The 22039-nt window shown below is 51.4% G+C and overlaps 1 protein-coding gene across 1 annotated transcript in view; it reads left to right on the forward strand.

The window, feature by feature from the left end:
* MYG1 (MYG1 exonuclease) overlaps window positions 1–19845 on the forward strand; it is a 34385-nt gene extending 14540 nt beyond the window's left edge. Inside the window, exons 5-7 of the mRNA XM_075334534.1 lie at window positions 8489–8611; window positions 8736–8917; window positions 19571–19845. Coding sequence (XP_075190649.1) covers window positions 8489–8611; window positions 8736–8917; window positions 19571–19730 — 465 coding nt within the window. The 3' untranslated portion in view covers window positions 19731–19845. The remainder of the gene's footprint in view (window positions 1–8488; window positions 8612–8735; window positions 8918–19570) is intronic.
* Window positions 19846–22039: the final 2194 nt, after the last annotated feature.

Below are 22039 nucleotides of genomic sequence, written 5' to 3' on the forward strand. Positions count from 1 at the left end.
CCTGCGCTTGCGATCCTGATCCCGGTGAAGAGCGTCCTCGCCGTATCCACCCGAAACACCCCTTGGGACGGTACCATAGGGGTCGACGGGGAGTGAGCCCATAAAAAATAAACGTGTGGGACCCCAAGCAGCCCCTGGAGTGGTACCGTGGGGCCGGAGGGGGATAAGGGCTGGTGTCTCGATCCTCAAGGAACCCTGGGGACGACACCCCGTAGGGAAAGAGCAGGCGAGGTTTCTCTCTGATGCAGGGCCTAAAGCCCTGCAGAAGAGACAAAAAATGTAAAAAGATGAGAAGGCTGAGCGGCGCTGTATAGCAAGAAAAAAACGGAAAAAAGGAATAGCCTAGGCTGAGGTTGGCCCACAGAGATATGGGCCCACATCAGCCTCCTACGACACTAAGCAAAAAACTGGCATAGATCCGCCTCCGGCTCAGGGTGTACACTGCCAGGGGAGGAGCTAACTTTTTTTATGTCTAGTGTCAGCCTCCTAGTCACAGCAGCATACACCCATGGTCCTGTGTCCCCCAATGAAAGCGATAGAGAAAGTCGAATAGTCGAAACGCATAGTTTTAAGGGACTGCATCAGATGTATTGCCAGCTTTATTGCACAGAGGGACTTTTAATTGAATTTTGGAAAAAAAAAATGTTTTATATATTGTCACAAACCACCGGGGGGTCACTCAGAAATCCCCCGCGCTGGCTACCAGTACGTCACAATCGGGGGGTAACAAGTGGGGGTCACCCCTCCTTTATACCTCCCGACCGACAGACAGAGCACGTGACGCGCTCTCTAGCGCCCCTCTTATAGTCAGGCCAATTATGGAATTGCCCGACAATAAGCAAGGAGGCCGCTATACTACTTATGCCGATTATTGAAGGGTCCCCGGTGAGAGTAGGGTATATATTCCCCCGACCTCCGCGGGCGGAATATATAAAACCTCCCTGAATCTCACTGGCCTCCCCACAATAATCCTTGGCACAACTCGCTGCCACCAACCGCTTCACGGTAACTATTAGCCGAACACACAGACGTGGGATTCAAGATCGAGATAACAGAACAGCCCAAGATTAATTATATAATTTAATCAGCCTAAAGCACACTAGAAACTACAATATATACAATAGGGAATCTACAGAATATACATATGTCAGAGTACAGTTACAGATAAAGCATGGTTTACAAACAGGTATGCAATTCAATCAGTTACCTTGTGCGTCTGGCCACAGGGGGGCGCTGTAGACCAGGTTTCCAGGAACTCCCACAGATGTTTCCTGCACGTGACCCCCAGCGAAAGAACACTGGAAAATGGCCGAAGTAGGGTTATCAACCTGGACAAATCCAGGTCCCCTCCTACCTTCGTGACCTCAGAGGGAGCACTGCTCCACCCCTGGCTGGAGTTATGGACAAAATCCACAACATGGAATATGGCCATAACTTGGCCTGGGAGCGTCGTAGGCGGACGCCAATGCTCTCATTGTGACAGTTATGAATTTAGCTACAGAATGAGAGGTTTCATGACTTGTCTACTAGTTCCACATTGGCTGATATCACGCCTGGGGTATTTCCCAAGCTCCCGCTCCCATAAAAAAGGTGTGCCAGCATCGTCCGCATGCGAAAACACCATTTTTATGGTTGCCGTATTTATCGGAAATATGGCTTGCGAGATATGAACCATTTTTTACTGGAGTCGTTCTGTCTGGCTAGTTCCAGAGCCTTATAATGAGATACAACTCTTGTTACAGGGTGACGGCAGGGAGTCATCCTGTGTCCTTTGTTCCCACATCACCTAATTTCCATATCACAGGAGATGGCCATGGGATGGGTTGCTAAACAAGTTGTGTGAAGGAAAGGGGGGGTGACACCAGGAGAGGGCTTCCTGACATAACTTGAATATCATGATTTATCGTCATATCTCCGGATTTACCTCACATATATATTTTATAATTTTATTATATTTTATAATATTATGCATATATGTGCACATACCTACACCCCTGGATGTGGATCATTCACAGGAATCTTTCTTCATCGTTCCTTATGGGACACCCAGACCATGGGTGTATAGCTTCTGCCTCCGGAGGACACACAAAGTACTACACTCAAACGTGTAGCTCCTCCCTCCGGGCTATATACACCCCCTGGATGACAATCTAACCAGTTCAATGCTTTGTGTTTCAGGAGGTCACACGCACACATGCATTCTCTGATTTTTAATTTTTAAGATTTTTGATTTTAAAGATATGGAAGAAAAGCGGGTCCAATCTGGACTCCCGGCATGTCCCTTCTCGCCCCACTGTGTCGGCGGTGCTGTTAAGGTTGACTTACAAGGCTGGAGCCTTCACATGCCGCGCTCCTTCACCATCCTCTGAGGCTCTGGCTTGAAGTGGGAGCCATCACGGTCCTCTCTGCTTTGCAGGAGACCGGTCTCCATCCACAGCCCTGTCAGGATCCTGCCGGACGGAGCGTTTAACCCCCCCCCCCCCAGGGACCTGGCCCTGCGTCTCAAAAGCTAAGTATTGAGACGTTTTTCAGGGGTCCCGGGTACATTTATTAAGGGGAGAGTGTGTCTTTTGACTTTGCTGTAAATTCCGGCCGGTTCTCTGGGTTTTTCCTGAGAACCGCGCCGAGGGTGCCTGCTCGTCGGCCGCATGTCAAAATCTAGGCCCCGGCTTCAGTTGCGGCCTAGTTTCGGTTTCAGTCCCCCTGCATGTCAGTCTTGCAGGGGAACAGTGCGGCGCCGCCCACCGGCCGTTCAGCAGAGGGGAGGACACTCCTCTCTGAGGAGATGTTCCCCTCCCCTGTATCTCTCCTTGGCCCTCCGGATTCCCGCTCTTGGGCTAAACCCCGCCCCCCTCCTCACTCCGGCGCCATTTTATCAGCGTTCACACACTGATCGGCGCTGGCTGCTGCAACTTCTGCATCTACTGGGGGTCCGAGCTGTGGAATCCAGAGGGCACACAAAAACCGGTCTGGTAAGCCACAACCTCTGGTTGTGGGCTTTATTATACACTCTCAGGGGGTCATTCTATAGGAGTGTATTCTTTACTGCAGAGCCTCCACCTCAGCAGCATGTCTGTCACTAGGAGCAAGTCTGCTAAGCTGTATTCTATATGCACTGCATGTCAGCTCATTCTGCCTGAACCGAGCACATATCGACATTGTGTTGCCTGCTCTAACATGGTGGTGCCTCAGCCTGGAGCCTCTTCAGGGGTCCTCCCGGCTGCTCCGGCCCCGTTGGCTGAACCCCCGGTTTGGGTAGCATCTTTTTCCAGAGCTATCTCCCAGTCTTTTGCCGACTCCATGGGACAGCTGTCCCGGACTCTGCTGACCATGCATCAGCCCCCTTCTCAGGGCGCCTCTGCTGCTCCGAGCTCTGCAGAGCTCTCAGAGCATGTTTTAGGACCCCGTCTTCCTAAACGGAGACGCAGGGACCCTTCTCCTTCCTCGTCCCACGGCTCTGATTCACGAGCTGAGGTGCAGGGCGAGGAGGATACTTTTACTGTGGGCTCAGACGCTACCTCTATGTACCCCATTAACTTATCTGAGGGTGATGCGGATGTTAGTGACTTGATTGCATCCATTAACTCCGTCCTGAACCTCAATCCACCAATGTCAGAGGAACAAGCCTCTCTGGTAGAAATACACCAGTTTACCTCACCTAAGAGAGCAAGGAGTATGTTTTTTAACCACTCCAGTTTTCAGGCCACTGTTACCAAGCCCAGGGCCTGTCCTGACAAACGCTTTCCAAAGCGTAGTTCTGATGACCGTTTTCCCTTTCCACCAGAAGTGGTTAAGGAGTGTGCTCACTCTCCAAAGGTAGACCCTCCGGTGTCTAGAATCTCAGCACGGACAGTTGTATCTGTGGCCGATGGCACCTCTCTTAAGGATCCCACTGACCGCCAGGTTGACCTTCTGGCCAAATCTGTATATGAGGCGGCAGGAGCCTCGTTCTCCCCGTCATTTGCAGCAGTGTGGGCTCTTAAGGCAGTCTCTGCCTCTCTGGCGGAGATACATTCCCTCGCCAGGGACTCTATACCCGAGATGGTGGCCTTAACTTCCCAGGCTTCGGCTTTTTCATCCTACGCCATGTCTGCCATTCTGGAGGCTTCTCACCGCACGGCGGTGGCTTCCGCTAATTCCCTCGCGATCCGCAGAATCTTGTGGCTTCGAGAGTGGAAAGCAGACGCTTCTTCTAAGAAGTACCTTGCTGGGCTCCCCTTTGCTGGGTCCCGGCTGTTCGGTGAACAGCTGGATGAAATTATTAAGGAAGCTACTGGCGGGAAGAGTACTTCCTTGCCACAAACTAAAACCAGGAAACCTGTCCAGGACAGGAACCAGTCGAGGTTTCGTTCCTTTCGTTCCTCTAACTGGTCATCCTCTAAGCCCTCAGCTTCGTCCACTAACTCAGCCAAGGATCGAAAACCCAACTGGCGTGCGAAGCCGCGTCCTCAGAAGAACGGAGGAGCCGCTGCCACTAAGGCAGCCTCCTCTTGACTATCTGGCTGCGCCAGCAACGTCCTTGGTCGGTGGCAGGCTCTCCCACTTTGGCGACGTGTGGTTTCAACACGTCTCCGACCAGTGGGTGCGGGATATCATCTCCCATGGCTACAGGATAGAATTTTCTTCCAGCCCGCCAAACAGATTTTTTCTGTCCACTCCCCCTGCTCCAAAGCCACCGCCTTCTCACAGGCCGTGGCATCCTTGCAGGCCAACGGAGTAATTGTTCCGGTTCCCGCCCGGGAACGGTTCAGAGGTTTCTACTCAAATCTCTTCCTAGTCCCCAAGAAGGACGGTTCCTTCCGGCCCATCCTGGATCTCAAGCTTCTCAACAAGCATGTTCAGGTGCAGCGCTTTCGCATGGAATCTGAGATCGGTCATTGCCTCAATGACTCAAGGAGATTTTCTAGCATCCATCGACATCAGAGATGCTTATCTGTATGTGCCTATTGCGGTTTCATACCAGCGTTGGCTACGCTTTGCAGTCGGAGAGGAACATTTACAATTCGTGGCTCTCCCCTTCGGGTTAGCCACGGCCCCTCGTGTTTTCACCAAGGTCATGGCAGCAGTGGTTGCGGTCCTGCATCTCCAGGGGTTGGCAGTAATCCCCTACCTGGACGACCTTCTAGTCAAGGCCTCATCCAGTGCAGACTGTCAGCGGAGTGTCTCGCTCACTCTCGCCACGCTTGTTCAATTCGGGTGGCTTGTCAATCTGCCCAAGTCCACTCTGACCCCGACCCAGGAACTTGCGTACCTAGGGATGCAATTCGAGACTCTGCCGGCACTTGTGAAGCTGCCCCTAGTCAAACCGCAGTCCCTTCATCTGGCGGTGCGCTCTCTGTTGAAGCCCCACCGTCATTCCATCAGGTACCTCATGCAGGTGCTGGGTCAGATGGTGGCGTCAATGGAAGCGGTTCCCTTTGCCCAGTTCCATCTGCGTCCTCTGCAGCTGGACATTCTCCGCTGTTGGGACAAGCGGACCTCTTCCTTGCACAGGCTAGTGGCTCTGTCGCCACAGACCAGGAGCTCTCTTCAGTGGTGGCTTCGGCCCCTCTCTCTGTCACAGGGACGCTCCTTCCTGACTCCGTCCTGGGTGATCCTCACCACGGATGCCAGCCTCTCCGGCTGGGGAGCAGTATTTCTCCACCACCGAGCACAGGGCACTTGGACTCCGTCCGAATCAGCCCTCTCGATCAATGTGCTGGAAATCAGGGCTGTTCTTCTAGCTCTCGTAGCCTTTCACCACCTGTTGGCGGGCAAGCACATTCGAGTCCAGTCGGACAACGCGACAGCTGTTGCCTACATCAATCACCAGGGCGGGACTCGCAGCCGCCTGGCGATGTTGGAGGTTCAACGAATCCTTCAGTGGACGGAGGACTCCAAATCCACCATATCCGCAGTTCACATCCCAGGCGTATGAAAACTGGGAGGCCAATTATCTCAGCCGTCAAACCGTGGACAGCGGCGAGTGGGCCCTGCATCCGGCAGTGTTCCGGTCAATCTGCCGCAAGTGGGGCACTCCGGTAGTGGATCTAATGGCATCCCGGCACAACAACAAGGTCCCGGTTTACGTGGCTCGCTCCCACGATCCTCAGGCCTTCGCAGCGGACGCGCTGGTTCAAGATTGGTCCCAGTTCCGTCTGGCCTACGTGTTTCCCCCTCTAGCTCTCTTGCCCAGGGTTCTGCGCAAGATCAGAATGGAGGGCCGTCGGGTCATAATCATTGCTCCGGACTGGCCCAGGCGAGCTTGGTACCCAGACCTGCTCCGTCTGTCCGTAGAAATGCCGTGGCATCTCCCGGACCGCCCAGACCTTCTCTCTCAAGGTCCGTTTTTCCGCCAGAATTCTGCGGCTCTCAGATTGACGGCGTGGCTCTTGAGTCCTGGATCTTGATGGCTTCCGGCATTCCTCCCGAAGTCATCTCCACTATGACTCAGGCTCGGAAGTCTTCCTCGGCCAAGATTTACCACAGGACTTGGAAGATTTTCCTGTCCTGGTGTCGCTCTTCCGGCCATGCTCCTTGGCCGTTCTCTTTGCCGACCATCCTGTCCTTTCTACAGTCCGGTCTGCAGCTAGGACTATCCGTCAATTCCCTCAAGGGACAGGTGTCGGCTCTGTCGGTATTATTCCAGCGGCGTATCGCCCGACTGGCTCAGGTGCGCACCTTCATACAGGGCGCATCTCACATCATTCCTCCTTACCGGCGGCCTTTGGATCCCTGGGATCTTAATCTGGTCCTCACGGCCTTTCAGAAACCCCCCTTTGAGCCTCTTAGGGAGGTTCCTTTGTTTAGACTGTCACAGAAAGTGGTTTTTCTGGTGGCCATAACTTCTCTCAGGAGAGTCTCTGATTTGGCTGCGCTCTCTTCGGAGTCACCTTTTTTAGTGTTTCACCAAGACAAGGTGGTTCTCCGTCCGACTCCGGACTTTCTCCCTAAGGTGGTGTCTTCTTTCCACCTTAACCAGGACATTTCATTGCCTTCCCTTTGTTCGGCCCCTGTGCATCGCTTTGAGAAGGCGTTGCATACCTTGGATTTGGTGCGGGCGCTCCGAATCTATGTGTCACGCACCGCTGCTCTTAGGCAGTGCACCTCTCTTTTTGTGCTAACCACGGGTCAGCGCAAGGGTTTCTCGGCTTCTAAACCGAGCCTAGCTCGTTGGATTAGGTCGGCCATCTCCGATGCCTACCAATGTTCTCAAGTGCCTCCCCCGCCGGGGATCAAGGCGCACTCGACCAGAGCTGTCGGTGCCTCCTGGGCTTTCAGGCACCAGGCTATGGCTCAGCAGGTTTGTCAGGCTGCCACTTGGTCTAGTCTGCACACCTTTTCGAAGCACTCCAAGTGCATGCTCATGCTTCGGCAGATGCGAGCTTGGGCAGACGCATCCTTCAGGCGGCTGTCGCCCATTTGTGAAGTTAGGTTTTGCCTACTTCTCAGTTTTATTTATTTCCCACCCATGGACTGCTTTGAGACGTCCCATGGTCTGGGTCTCCCATAAGGAACGATGAAGAAAAAGAGAATTTTGTTTACTTACCGTAAATTCTTTTTCTTATAGTTCCGACATGGGAGACCCAGCACCCTCCCTGTTGCCTGTTGGCAGTTCTTGTTCCGTGTGTTTCACCGGCTGTTGTTGTAGACAGAGGTTCCGGTTATTCCGAGTTTTACTCTATCTCTACTTATGGGTGGATGTCCTCCTTCAGCTTTTGCACTGAACTGGTTAGATTGTCATCCAGGGGGTGTATATAGCCCGGAGGGAGGAGCTACACGTTTGAGTGTAGTACTTTGTGTGTCCTCCGGAGGCAGAAGCTATACACCCATGGTCTGGGTCTCCCATGTCGGAACTATAAGAAAAAGAATTTACGGTAAGTAAACAAAATTCTCTTTTTTCATATTCCTTATTTTATATGCAGTAGCTCCTACCTTCTCCAGCCTTGGAATAACGGGACTTTTAATAACTTTTATTCAAAATTTCCATTTTTTTTTTTTCGTTTTATAAACCTATATACACCCCTGGATGTGGATCCTTTGCTGGAATCTTCCCTCTTTCTAGTAAAAGAATGATACATATAATGATGCTCATCATTATGTCATATCATAGTAACTTCCTTTCCATGGTCTTCCAGTGACATTACATTTTTTCTGCTTTCCTCGTATAGTCCATAGTAATTTTTTCACCCATATCAATGTGTAGGTGGGCTCACTTGTTGGAGTTAAATAAAACACTTACTGGAACGCATTAGTAAAGGCCCTTATTAGTGATGAGAGAGCATGTAGTGCTTGGTACTCGTAACGGGCAGGTTAGATGCGCTCAGTTACGGAGCATAATGAGGATCAGTGTAGGTCATGGTAGGTTTTTGATATTGTAGCTGGGAATGTTTTATGCATGGCTTGTATAAGTATTTAATTTCAGGCTTCCCTTTATATAATTCCACTTTTATGCAATTTGTAATGTGTTTTTATTATTTGCAACTCAGAAATATATTTACTTTTGTAGATCGGATTTAGAAAGGCTATGGACCTTGCGGGAACAGAGTTTGTGTCACGTTTGGATTTTTACCACCGATCTTGGCTGCCCGCTCGTGCTTTAGTGGAAGAAGCCATCAGACAGCGATTCCAGGTCTAGTAGCCATGAGTGTTGTAATTTTCTGAGGCTGACATGAGACGATTGCTGCGCCGTAGCATGCGCTTCACTTTGCTTCTCGGGACAGTAATGTGCAGTAATGATTATGTCTTTTTTGCAGGTGGATGACAGTGGAGAAGTGGTGGTTTTGGCCCAGGGTGGATGCCCTTGGAAGGAGCACTTATTTCAGGTTGAAAAGGAAACCAGTCTGGATAAACAGATTAAATATGTGATCTATTCAGATCAGAGCGGTAAATGGAGGGTGCAGTGCGTCCCCACGGGTCCCAGCACCTTTCAAAATCGGTTAGTATTAATTTGACTTGAAATTGCATAAGCAGCAAAATCCTAAAGTATACATATGTGATATTTTACTTGGAAGATGGCAGTGGATTTACCATAGTTGTCAGCTAGACACAGTAAGGGGTAGGGGAACTTCGCACGCTGCGACATCGCTACTGCGATATCGTCGGGGTCAAATCAAAAGTGACACACATCCGGCGCCAGTAACTATGTCGCAACATTGTAAATCGGCGATCTGTGTAGCGTCGGTCATTTCCATAATGTCGTTACGATGTTCCTCGTTCCTGCGGCAGCACACATCAATGTGTATGAAGCCGCAGGAGTGAGGAACATCACCTTACCTGCCTCCACCGGCAATGCGGAAGGAAGGAGGTGGGCAGGATGTTTGTTCCGCTCATCTCCGCCCCTCCGCTTCTATTGGCCGCCTACCGTGTAACGTCACTGTGACACCGCACGACCCATCTTAGGAAGGAGGCGGGTCGCCGGTTAAAGCGACGTCGCAGGGCAGGTAAGTGCGTGTGAAGCTGTCGTAGCGATAATGTTCACTACGGCAGTTATCACAAGATATCGCATCTGGGGCGGGGACTATCGCGCTCAGCATCGCTACAATCGGCTAGCGATGTCGCAACGTGCAAAGTACCCCTAATTAACCAGTTTACAGCAATTGAGGCAAATCACAATTTGATTCTCTAGCTAGACACCAACGTTTGAATGGTGGAGTACAATAAATGACACAGAGCAGTTGTTGGTTTTCGAGAACAATAAATTGTAACGGGACAGAGTTTCCGAGAAAATATAATTTTAAGATCCAGCTAGGGACCATAGCTCCCAGTCGGATTTTCCGCTTGCTACTCAAGCTGTTTTGACAGGTCTCTCCCATGGGTGTAAATTTAACCGTTTAGAGTCCGCCGACGGTAAATATGTCCGCTTCTGCTGGGCTTTGTGCAGCACTGATGTTTAATTATGATCGGCGGTCAGGAGGGGATTGCTACCCTCTGCATGCTGCCATCACCCGGTTTCCGGTGCAGAACGCTAATTCTGCCTGCAGACTTCATCAAGACCTGATTGGATCAGGTCCTGATAATGTTAACCCTTTGCAATCTATGTGCTGCTATCAATAGCGATCGCAGCACATAGCCTAACTTCTATGTTCACATTTCCGTTGTTTAGGATCAGTCACAATCTGCCACTCTGATAAACATTGCAATCTGTTTAGCGGATTCCGTTGTTTCCATAGACTTTTATGAGCGGCAGATTGCGACTGATGCACTTGCGTTGCATCCGCCGCCCGATTGATCAGTCGTGGAACAACTGACCGTCGGGCGGCAGGAACGCAGCATGTAACGTTTTTTGAGCAGCAGAATCCTTTTGTTTTCACTGCGCATGCTCAGATCTTGTGTTTAATCATTCAAATCAATATCTGTCTGTCTCTCTCAGCGGCCGAACGATCAGCTGATCGCCTGGCGGCCGGCTTCTGTGAACGATCAGCTGATTGGCCGGCTTCTGTGAACGATTGGCCGGCTTCTGTGAACGATTGGCCGGCTTCTGTGAACGATCGCTCTCATAAAAGCCGTGTGCCGGGAGATCAGCTGATCGTTCACAATAGCCGGCGGCCGGCTTTTGAGAGCGAATAGCTCTCTCTCTCATTTTTATACTGAAAGCATTTCACCAACGGAATCCGCTTTCTCATGACCATTCTTGTCACCCATTGTACAACGCATCAGTCACAAGCGTCAAGCAACGCAGGTGACTGATGCAAAACAACGGAAATGTGAACATAGCCTTAGAGAGAAGTAGGGAGCTCCTTCTCTTGCTCCCCCGTGACACAATCACAGGGAAGCTGAGGCTTCTCATGGCAGCCAGAGGTGACATGATGACCTCTTGGTCTGTTATGTATGGTGACCTGTGAGACCCAGCCTGCAGCAGGGTTTGACAGGCGATCTGCAGCCTGACTCTAATAGGATAATACATTGCTATTCTGGTGCACAGCAATGCGTTATACATTGATCAGACTAAGAAAAGTTTAAGTCCCATATAGGGACGAAGTAAAAAAATAAACAAACTGCGAAATGTAAAATAAAAAAATACCAAAAATATATTTTATATAAAAACAAAAAAAAAGTACACCCAAAGTTCCAGGGACTTCAAATCATGCGCACTGACCCCCAAGCCTGGCTTTCTGAAGCAGTGGCAGCGGACACAAGTACAAGAATCACCGCTGATGACGCGAGGCAATGGGCATTGAATAGCATGTTAGCATGCTGACAGAGGTGGGCTAACATGCTAAGAGGGTGGAATGAGCGCAGGAACGAACACCCTTGTGACTACTCCCTGCACTCATTAGCATGTCATAAAGGATCTTTAGAAATATTTCTTTTTCGCTCCTAATTGGGAGACCCAGACAATTGGGTGTATAGCTATTGCCTCCGGAGGCCACACAAAGTATTACACTTAAAAGTGTAAGGCCCCTCCCCTTCTGGCTATACACCCCCAGTGGGATCACTGGCTCACCAGTTTTGTGCTTTGTGCGAAGGAGGCAACACATCCACGCATAGCTCCACTGTTTAGTCAGCAGCAGCTGCTGACTATGTCGGATGGAAGAAAAGAGGGCCCATACAGGGCTCCCAGCATGCTCCCTTCTCACCCCACTTCATGTCGGAGGTGTTTGTTAAGGTTGAGGTACCCATTGCGGGTACGGAGGCTGGAGCCCACATGCTGCTTCCTTCCCCATCCCTTTTTACAGGGCTCTGGGTGAAGTGGGATTCTATCGGTCTCCAGGCACTGAGACCGTGCTCCATCCACAGCCCCTGGTATCTGCTGGACATGGAGCGGAGTATCTTCAGGGACATGGCCCTGCTACATGGAGGTACTCTGTGTCCCTGTGGGGACCGCGCAGACACACGGCAGCACTGCTGGGTGTGTTAGTGCGCCAGGGACAGCGGCGCTGTCCGCACTAGTGCCATCGCACACCACAGCGTTGCTGGGTGTGTTAGTGTATTGGGTGACTACTGCGCTAACCGCCGCTGCCATTTTTATTTAAGGCGCCGCTGGGATTTGTGGTGCGCCGGGGACTTCCGCGCCGGCCAGCACTGATATGCCGGCCGCGCTTATTAACTAGAGTCCCCGGCTTCTGGGCCTAGTCTCCCTTCGTTACCGCCCACAGGCCTGACAGTCAGGGTAGGGGCGTGACGCTGCATAGCACAGCAGCGCTGAGAGCTGGAGTATGTTTTGCATACTCCACCCCTCTCACTGTGTGCACTGTGAAACCGGATTCCCGCACTTTCTCAGGCACGCCCACGGCTTCCTTCTCTACAAGGACGCCGGCAGCCATTAGTGTCAGTTTCTGTACGATACAGAGACAAGTGTGGAAGACCCTGGCATTCTGATAGTCACACAATCGCTGCAACAGGCGTTAAGCAGCACCTGTGGTGCTAACCCCACTAGTGCAGAAGTGCACTTATAGATATGCTTGTACTATATACATTGCACTGTTTGGTCGCACGTTGTATATACCCTCCTGGATTGTGCGGAGGAGTTATCAGCATATTCTCTGTGTAAAACAAAGGTGCAGAACCACATGTTTTTCTATGCAGCCGGTACAGCATGTACGGCTATACGGCCGGCAGGTTACATAGACCCCCATTATATCCAACTCAGCCGGAGTCTCTGCTAATGGCCAGAGGATGAGGACGGTGTCTGCAGTATTTACTGACAGATTTTCTGAGACTATGGGCTATGATACTAGAAGCCTAGCAGTCCGGACATGTCTCTCACAACATGGGCACTGTTGAATCATTGATCCATGGCCCCCCTCAGTGTGAACAACTAACAGCTCCGGGAATGTCACACGCATCCCAGAGTCACGGCTCTGCACAGACGTCAGTCCCAGACAGCCTAAGCGGGCTCACTATGAGCGGCCCTCGGTTTCATCAGGGTCCTAGCAGAAGGACTCTCTGTGTAATGAGGCGGAAGTAGCGGCTCAGGATTCTGATCCTGAGACCGCTCTCAATCTGGATACACCTAATGGTGACGCCATAGTGAATAATCTTATAGCGTCCATCAATAGAATGTTGGTTATTTCTCACCCAGCTCCTCCAGTGGAGGAGTCAGCTTCACGTATTTTTCTGGACCACTCTGCCTTCAGAGAGGCAGTCCAGGAACACCACACTTATCCAGATATGCGCTTCTCCAAACGGCTTAGGATACACGTTATCCCTGCCCCCTGACGTGGTCAAGGACTGGACCCAGTGTCCCAAGCGGCATCCTCCAATCTCCAGGCTTGTAGCTAGATCCATAGTTGCAGTGGGAGATGGAGCTGCACTTAAAGATGCCACTGACAGACAGATGGATCTCTGGTCTAAATCCATCTATGAGACTGTCGGCGCACCGTTGGCTCCAGCATTCTCACCCTTGGGGCACTCCAAGCTATTTCAGCTTGTCTTACACAGATTGACACGGTTACACGTACATCTGTGCCGCAGGTGGCATCCTTAACCTCTCAAATGTCTGCATTTGTTTCTTACGCGATTCAGGTTGCCCTAGACTCTGCGAACCGTACGGCAGTAGCCTCCGCTGCTCCGTGTTTTTAAGCAGAGCCTGGTCTGCTCGTTAAGTGAATGGAAGGCAGATTCTGCTTCCAAAAAAGGTTGCTTAACCAGTTGCCTTTTTCTGCTGACCGACTGTTTGGTGAGCGTTTGGATGTAACCATTAAACAGTCCAGGGGTAAGGATTCATCCTTTCCTCAGCCCGGACACAACAAACCCCAACAGAGCAGGAGGCAGTCGTGGTTTCGGTCTTTTCGAGGCTCGGGCAGGTCCCATTTTTCCTCGTCCAATATGGACTCAAAAGGATCAGAGGAGCTCAGATTCTTGGCGGGCTCAGTCACGCCCAAAAAAAGAGACAGTCTGAAAACCCGCTTCCAAGGCGGCTTCCTCATGACTTGCGGCCTCCTCTCTCCGCATCCTCGGTCGGTAGCAGGCTCACCCGCCTTGGAGATATTTAGCTGCCATAGGTCAATGACCGTTGGGTGTGAGACATTCTGTCTCACGGGTACAGGATAGAGCTCACTTCTCGTCCTCCAACTCGATTCTTCAGAACTTCTCCACCTCCCGGCCGAGCCGCTGCTCTTCTGCAAACAGGGTGCACTCTATAGGCAGAAAGAGTGATGACCCCCGTTCCTCTTCAGGAACAAGGTCATGGTTTTTACCCCAAATTATTTGCGGTGCCTATAAGAACGGGCCGTTCCGTCCCGTTCTGGATCTAAAACTGCTCAGCAAGCTCGTGGACACCAGGCGGTTCCGGATGGAATCCCTCCGCCATGTCATCGCCTCAATGTCCCAAGGAGATTTCCTAGCATCATTAGGCATCAAGGATGCTTATCCACATGTGCCGATTGATCCAGAGCACTAGCGTTTCTACGCTTCGTTATAGGAGACGAACACCTTCTGTTCGTAGCTCTACCTTCCGGCTAGCGACAGTCCCACTGGTCTTCGCCAAGGTCAGGGCAGCAGTAGTCACAGTCCTGCACTCTCAGGGTCACTCTGTGATCCCATATTTAGACGATCTACTTGTCAAGGCACTCTCTTAGGAAACATGCCGACACTGCCCGAACGTTGCGCTGGAGACTCTCTAGAGTTTTGGGTGGATCATCAACTTTTTGAAGTCAGATCCGACCCCGACCCTATCGCTAACATATCTAGGCATGGAGTTTCATACTCTCTCAGCGATAGTGAAGCTTCCGCTAGACAAACAGCATTCACTACGGGCTGCAATCTCTTCTTTAAGAACCAGTCGCACACATTGAGACGCCTCATGCACTTCCTACGTAAGATGGTAGCAATGGAGGCAGTTCTTTTCGCGCAGTTTCATCTGCGTCCACTACAATGTGACATTCTCCGCCAATGGGACGGGGAGTCGACCTCCCTCAACAGAGTCGTCTTTCTTTCTCAGGCGGCCAAGGAATCTCTACGGTGGTGGCTTCTTCCCACCTCATGGTCAAAAAGAAGGTCCTTCCTATCCCCATCCTGGGCGATAGTTACGACAGACGCGAGTCTATCAGGGTGGGGAGCAGTTTTTCTCCACCACAGCGCTCAGGGTACGTGGACTCAGCAAGAGTCCACCCTTCAGATCAATGTTCTTGAACACAGAGCAGTGTATCTTGCCCTACAAACCTTCCAACAGCAGCTGGACAGCAAGCAAATCCGACTTCAGTCGGACAACTCCACAGCGGTGGCATACATCAACCACCAAGGAAGAACGCGCAACCGGCAAGCCTTCCAGGAAGTCCGGCAGGTTCTGATGTGGGTGGAAGACACGGCATCCACCATATCCACAGTTCACATCCCAGGCGTGGAAAACTAGGAAGCTGACTTCCTAAGTCGCCGGGGTGTGGCCGAAAGGGTATGGTCTCTTCACCCGGACGGGTTTCAGGAGATCTGGCGCCGCTGACAGAGGCCGGACGTCGATCTAATGGCGTCACGGCACAACAACAATGTGCCAGCTTCATGGCACGGTTTCACAATCATCGAGCTCTGGCGGCAGACGCCTTAGTTCAGCATTGGTCGCAGTTCCAGCTACCTTATGTGCCACCTCTGGCATTGTTGCCCAGAGTGCTGCGCTAGATCAGGACCGACTGCGGCCGCGCCATCCTCGTCGCTACAGATTGGCCGAGGATGTTGTGGTTCCCGGTTCTGTGGTGCCTCACGGTAGGCTAACCGGGGGCACTACCAGACCAATCAGACTGGCTGTCTCAAGGGCCATTCTTCCATTTGAATTCTACGGCCCTCAACCTGATGGTGTGGCATTGAGTCCTGGAACCTAGTGTCGTCAGGATTACCTCAGGACGTGGTTGCCACCATGAGACAGGCTAGCATACCAACGTCCGCCAAGATTGACCACAGGACGTGGAAGATATTCTTATCTCGGTGCTCGGCGCAGGGTGTTTCTCCCTGGCCGGTTGCATCGTCTATGTTTCCTTCCTTCCTGCAATCTAGGTTGGAAAAAGGGTTGTCGCTCAGTTCCCTTTAGGGACAAGTCTCAGCGCTATCTGTATTTTTTCAGAAACGACTTCCTCAGGTACGCACGTTCCTACGGGGAGTTTGTCATCTCAGCACTCCGTACAAGCGGCCGTTAGAGCCCTGGGATCTGAACAAGGTTCTAATTGCTCTCCAGATGCCGCCTTTCGAGCCTTTGAAAGAGGTCTCCCTTCCCGCTTTTCTCGGGAAGTGGCCTTCTAGTAACGGTCTCGTCTCTTAGGAGAGTTTCCGAGCTAGCAACGCTCTCATACAAATCTCCCTTCCTGGTCCTTCACCAGGACAGGGTAGTTCTGCGTCCGATTCCGGAATTTCTCCCTAAGGTGGTATCCCATTTTCATATCAATCAGGATATCACCTCACCTTCTTTGTGTCCTCGTCCAGTCCATCAATTTCAGAAGGATTTGCATCTGTTGGTTCTGGTGAGAGCACTCAGGTTCTACTTCCCGCATGGCGCTCCTGCGCCACCCGGATGCACTCTTTGTCCTTGTCGCTGGTCGGCGTAAACAGTCGCAAGCTTCTGAATCCACCCTGGCTCGGGGGATCGAGGAACCAATTCTTGAAACCTACAGTTCTATTGGGCTTCTGGTTCTCTCAAGGCTGAAGGCCCATTCTACCAGAGCCGTGGGTGCATCCTGGGCATTACGGCACCAGGCTACGGCTCAGCAGGTGTGTCAGGCACCTACCTGATTGAGTCTGCATGCTTTTACCAAGCATTTTCAGGTGCATACCTACGCTTCGGCAGACGCCAGCCTAGGTAGATAAGTCCTTCAGGCGGCGATTGCCCACCTGTAGGAAAGGGCTGTTTGACGGCCCTATCACGAGGTATTCTTTTACCCACCCAGGGACTGCTTTTGGACGTCCCAATTGTCTGGGTCTCCCAATTAGGAGCGAAAAAGAAGAAGGGAATTTTGTTTACTTACCGTAAATTCCTTTTCTTCTAGCTCCAATTGGGAGACCCAGCACCCGCCCTGTTTTCTCGGGGTTTTTCTGTTTTTTCGGGTACACATGTTCATGTGGTATGGTTCAGTTCTCCGATGTTTCCTCGGATTGAATTGGTCTTTAAACCAGTTATTGGCTTTCCTCCTTCTTGCTTTGGCACTAAAACTGGTGAGCCAGTGATCCCACTGGGGGTGTATAGCCAGAAGGGGAGGGGCCTTACACTTTTAAGTGTAATACTTTGTGTGGCCTCCGGAGGCAATAGCTATACACCCAATTGTCTGGGTCTCCCAATTGGAGCTAGAAGAAAAGGAATTTACGGTAAGTAAACAAAATTCCCTTCTTTCTAAAGATCCCTTTATCTATGCTAGTGTGTACAGGGACAGTTAAGCTGGTGTCACACATAACGACGACGACAACGACGTCGCTGCTACGTCACCATTTTCTGTGACGTTGCAGCGACGTCCCGTCGCTATCGCTGTGTGTGACATCCAGCAACGACCTGGCCCCTGCTGTGAGGTCGCCGGTCGTTGCTGAATGTCCAGCTTCATTTTTTGGTCGTCACTCTCCCGCTGTGACACACACATCGCTGTGTGTGACAGCGAGAGAGCGACGAAATGAAGCGATCAGGAGCCGGCACTGGCAGCTGCGGTAAGCTGTAACCAGCGTAAACATCGGGTAACCAAGGGAAGACCTTTCCCTGGTTACCCGATGTTTACGCTGGTTACCAGCCTCCGCTCTTGCTGCCAGCGCCGGCTCCTGCACTGTGACATGTGGCTGCAGTACGCATCGGGTAATTAACCCGATGCATACTGTAGCAAGGAGAGCAAGGAGCCAGCGCTAAGCAGTGCGCGCGGCTCCCTGCTCTCTGCACTGTGACATGTAGCTGCAGCACACATCGGGTTAATTAACCCGATGTGTGCTGCAGGAGAGCAAGGAGCCAGCGCTAAGCGCGGCTCCCTGCTCTCTGAACTGTGACATGTAGCTGCAGCACACATCGGGTTAATTAACCCGATGTGTGCTGCAGGAGAGCAAGGAGCCAGCGCTAAGCGCGGCTCCCTGCTCTCTGAACATGTAGCACAGCGACCTTATGATCGCTGCTTCTGCTGTGTTTGACAGCTAAGCAGCGATCATAACAGCGACTTACAAGGTCGCTGTTACGTCACCGAAAATGGTGACGTAACAGCGACGTCGTTGTCGCTGTCGTTTAGTGTGACACCAGCTTTAGGCTGGGATTAGTAATTTGCATATTGCACCTGACAGGTTCCCTTTAAGTACATCTATCTCCACTACCCTCTTCTTTGATTCACAGCTCTAGATTTATAGAGCTAAAGAAGAATGGAAATGAATGTAAATGGGAAGGTGCACTTAAAGGTTTGTCCACGTCAAGGGTGCCCCGAGCGTCTATGCTTGTTTGAACAGTCATTCTGTACTGACAGAGTTCCTAAAAGTTTATTCTAATGTTCCCTTTTTCACAAATGCATTTCTCCTCTGTCTTCGATCTCCCTGCTTTGCCAAGGAGGGTGGGGGGTGGTTTGTGCTCCTGAAAATTGTCAGTTTAGACTAGTGACCTGGTCACTCCACTGGTCTGAGCTGCCATTTTTCAAGCTGCCTCTTCAACATGGGGGAAGCATGGGGAGCAGTGCAGCCGATCAGATCCAGCCGGCCCCAGAGCTGCGGGAGCCGTCTGTAAAGAAGAGCCTACATGGGGCGCGCGCTCCATTCTTATGTAAGGCGGCTTTCACACTACGTTTTTTTAACATCCGTCATGAACGTTCTTTTAACACAAAAACGGATCCAGTGCAAATGCGTTTTCATCTCAATGCATTTGCAATGGACTCGCGTCAACATGCGTTCACCTGCGTTTGCGTGCGTTATAGTAGGGATCCAGCGACTTGCAGTTTTTTTTTTTACTTTTTTCAAAAACACTACTTGTAGCGTTTTTGAGCTGCGTCCATATACCGTATTTCACTGGATCCTGACTATACTGCATGCAAACGCATGTGAACGCTGGCATGCTGATACACAGGATCCTGCTTGCTCTACGGAGCATGCCCAGAAACCAGCCTGGCATGATCAGTCTCTCTCCCTCTCCCTCTCCCTCTCCCTTTCCCCCCTTTTCCCCCCTTTTCCCCCCTTTTCCCCCCTTTTCCCCCCTTTTCCCCCCTTTTCCCCCCTTTTCCCCCCTTTTCCCCCCTTTTCCCCCCATCTCCCCCATCTCTCTCCTCTCTCTCTCCCCCGCCTGAGATCGGCGGACGCTCGTAACCAAGGTAAATATTGATTATCCAAGCAAAGCACTTCGCTTAGTTACCAGCGTCCGCAGCTGTCAGATGCCGGCTCCCAGTCTGTCACGTTCAGTTCCCCTCACTGCCGATCACATGACTTCAATGCCCGCCCATAAACTTCAAGTGACAGGATCCTGCAAAAATAACACATGCGTTTGCATGCGTCTTTCTTTGTAAAAACAGGATCCACTTTTACAGCAAAAAAAAACATTCATGACGCATGTTAAAAAAACGTAGCCTAACCAGTCACTCGGAGAGTGCAGGGTGGTTGAGGACCTCAGCATTGAACTTTTACAATGTAAAATTTTAAACATCCCCACGTTCTAGGGAGAAGATTTTTAATAAGTGGTAAACTGGAAAGTTGGGGGAAGATTGGGTAACCTGTTTCTTTTCTTCCTTAGGCTTTCTTTACCAGAGGACTGGCGTGGGCTTCGAGCAGATGACCTCTCCTCTGTCAGTGGCATTCCTGGTTGTATTTTTGTTCACGCCAGTGGCTTCATTGGTGGAAATGAGACACAGGAAGGAGCTCTGGAAATGGCACGGAAAGCGCTGACGTCCTAAGGCTGTCGCTTTGTATAAGGCGAGGTTACAGCCGCGTTCATCATGCAGAGCAGGACGTCTGATATTTTGTATTTATACCATGTGACATCAGTAAATATTTTTGTATTGAACTCTCTTCTGTAGTACCAATTATTCTTACCCACCCATCTACAGTATGTCAGTGACAGTCTATGTCCAGCCATATGTAACCTGAGGCACTCTGCAAACCCACCTTAGGTCCTGAGTTATATTTGCCTTTGTGCGTGGTTTTTTTTTTTTTTTGTTTTGTGGCTTTTTAAAAAGTTGCAAAGTTTCACTTTATTTCTCCTCTGGAGAGACTTTCTGAACTTAGATTAACCCCTTTATGACCAGACTATTTCTTCAGCGCTCTATTGGGAGACCCAGACGATTGGGGTATAGCTACTGCCCTCCGGAGGCCACACAAAGCACTACACTAAAAAGTGCAAGGCCCCTCCCCTTCTGGCTATACCCCCCCGTGGTATCACGGGTACTCCAGTTTTCAAGCTTTGTGCGAAGGAGGTCAGACATTCCATGCATAGCTCCACAGATTTTAGTCAGCAGTAGCTGCTGACTATTTCGGATGGAAGAAAAGAGGGCCCATATAGGGTTCCCAGCATGCTCCCTTCTCACCCGTAGATGGTGTTGTAAGGTTGAGGTACCTATTGCTGGTACAGAGGCTGGAGCCCCACATGCTGTTTTCCTTCCACATCCCCTTGTAGGGCTCTGTGGAAGTGGGATCCTGCCGGCCTCAAAGCTCTGACGCCGGGCTCCATCCACAGACCCATAGCACCTGGTGGATGCCGAGCAGGAGTACCATCAGGGACAAGGCCCTGCATCATACAGGTACTCTGTGTCCCCGGCAGGCACAGACACACTCCGGGCTGGCTGGGTGTTGTAGTGCGCCGGGGACCGTAACGCTAGAGCTAGTGTTCCTACAGTTTAACTGGGGGACTTTTTTCTGTGTTGTGGGAACGCAGCGCCGACCCCCGCTGGACCGGCGGCGCTGCTGTGACTTTTAGTTCGCCGGGGACACGCCGACCGCGCTTTTACGGCGGTGGCGTTTATAAATCGAGTCCCCGGCTTTTGCGGCCTAGGACGCCGGCAGCTCCGATTCGTTCCCGCCCCCACCCTGTCAATCAGGGTAGGGGAGAGACGCTGTTTCACGGCAGCGACGAGGGCTGGAGCCTGATTTACATGCTCCAGCCCTCTCACTAGGCACAGAGGGAAGCAGGCTTCCCGCTCTTAGTCAGGAACGCCCAGGGCCCGCCCCCCCTCCTCTCTCAGGACGCCGGCAGCCATTACATGCATGTCTGGCTGGAGGAAGGACGCAAGGCTCTGGGAGACCTGGACTAGGGGGCTTTGGAGATCACACACCCGCTCTTAAGCGGGCGGTAAGCGGCTTTTCAGCTGGCCCCTCTAGTGCCTCAGTGTGTATTAGTGTACTGTGTCACTGGACATATATATATTTCCTTATTGCTTGCACTGTGAGGTCGCTTCCTGGCTGTATACCCAGATCGCTCTGAGGAGGCAGCAACATGTCATCCACAAAACGCAAGGCTGCCAAGGCTAGGGCTGTGTACACTGCGTGTGCTGCATGTGGGGCTGCTCTACCAGCAGGCTCCAAGGACCCCCATTGTGTGCAATGCTCAGATCCGGTGCTGCTTCGCCAGCCGGAGTCAGGAGAGATAGTGACCCAGGCTGAGACGCCTGTAAGTCCTGCCCCGGTGTCAGGGACAGACTTTGCAGTTTTTGCTGATAATATGTCTGTGACTATGGCAAAAATCCTTGAAACTTTGCAATCCATGCCTGGGGCTCAGTCTATGGACACGGCGAGGTCTCTGTCCTCTAATCCCCCTCAGTTGGATTTAATCCAGACTGCAAGGGGGTCCCCGGCTTCACAGGCTGAGTATTATGACTCAGATGATAGCCCCAGCCACCCTAAGCGGGCTCGCTGGGAAAGACCCTCAACGTCATCACACTGCTCAGGGTCTCAGCGTAATCAGTCGCTCTGTGATGCGTCTGATGAGAGTGATCAGGAGTCTTATCCTGGAACCCCTCTCAATCTGGATACCCCGGATGGGGACGCCATGGTAAACGAGCTTATCTCAGCCATCAATAGACTGTTGGATATTTCTCCCCCAGCCCCTTCTGCAGAGGAGGCAGCTGCAGAGCAGGAGAAGTTTCGTTTTCTCTATCCCAAGCGTAAATTAAGTGCTTTCTTGGATCACTCTGACTTCAGAGAATCAATCCAGAAACACGACGCTCATCCAGAAAGGCGTTTCTCTAAACGTTCTAAGGATACACGTTTT

The sequence above is a fragment of the Anomaloglossus baeobatrachus genome, chromosome 2, assembly GCF_048569485.1.
Source record: "Anomaloglossus baeobatrachus isolate aAnoBae1 chromosome 2, aAnoBae1.hap1, whole genome shotgun sequence".
Taxonomy (NCBI): domain Eukaryota; kingdom Metazoa; phylum Chordata; class Amphibia; order Anura; family Aromobatidae; genus Anomaloglossus; species Anomaloglossus baeobatrachus.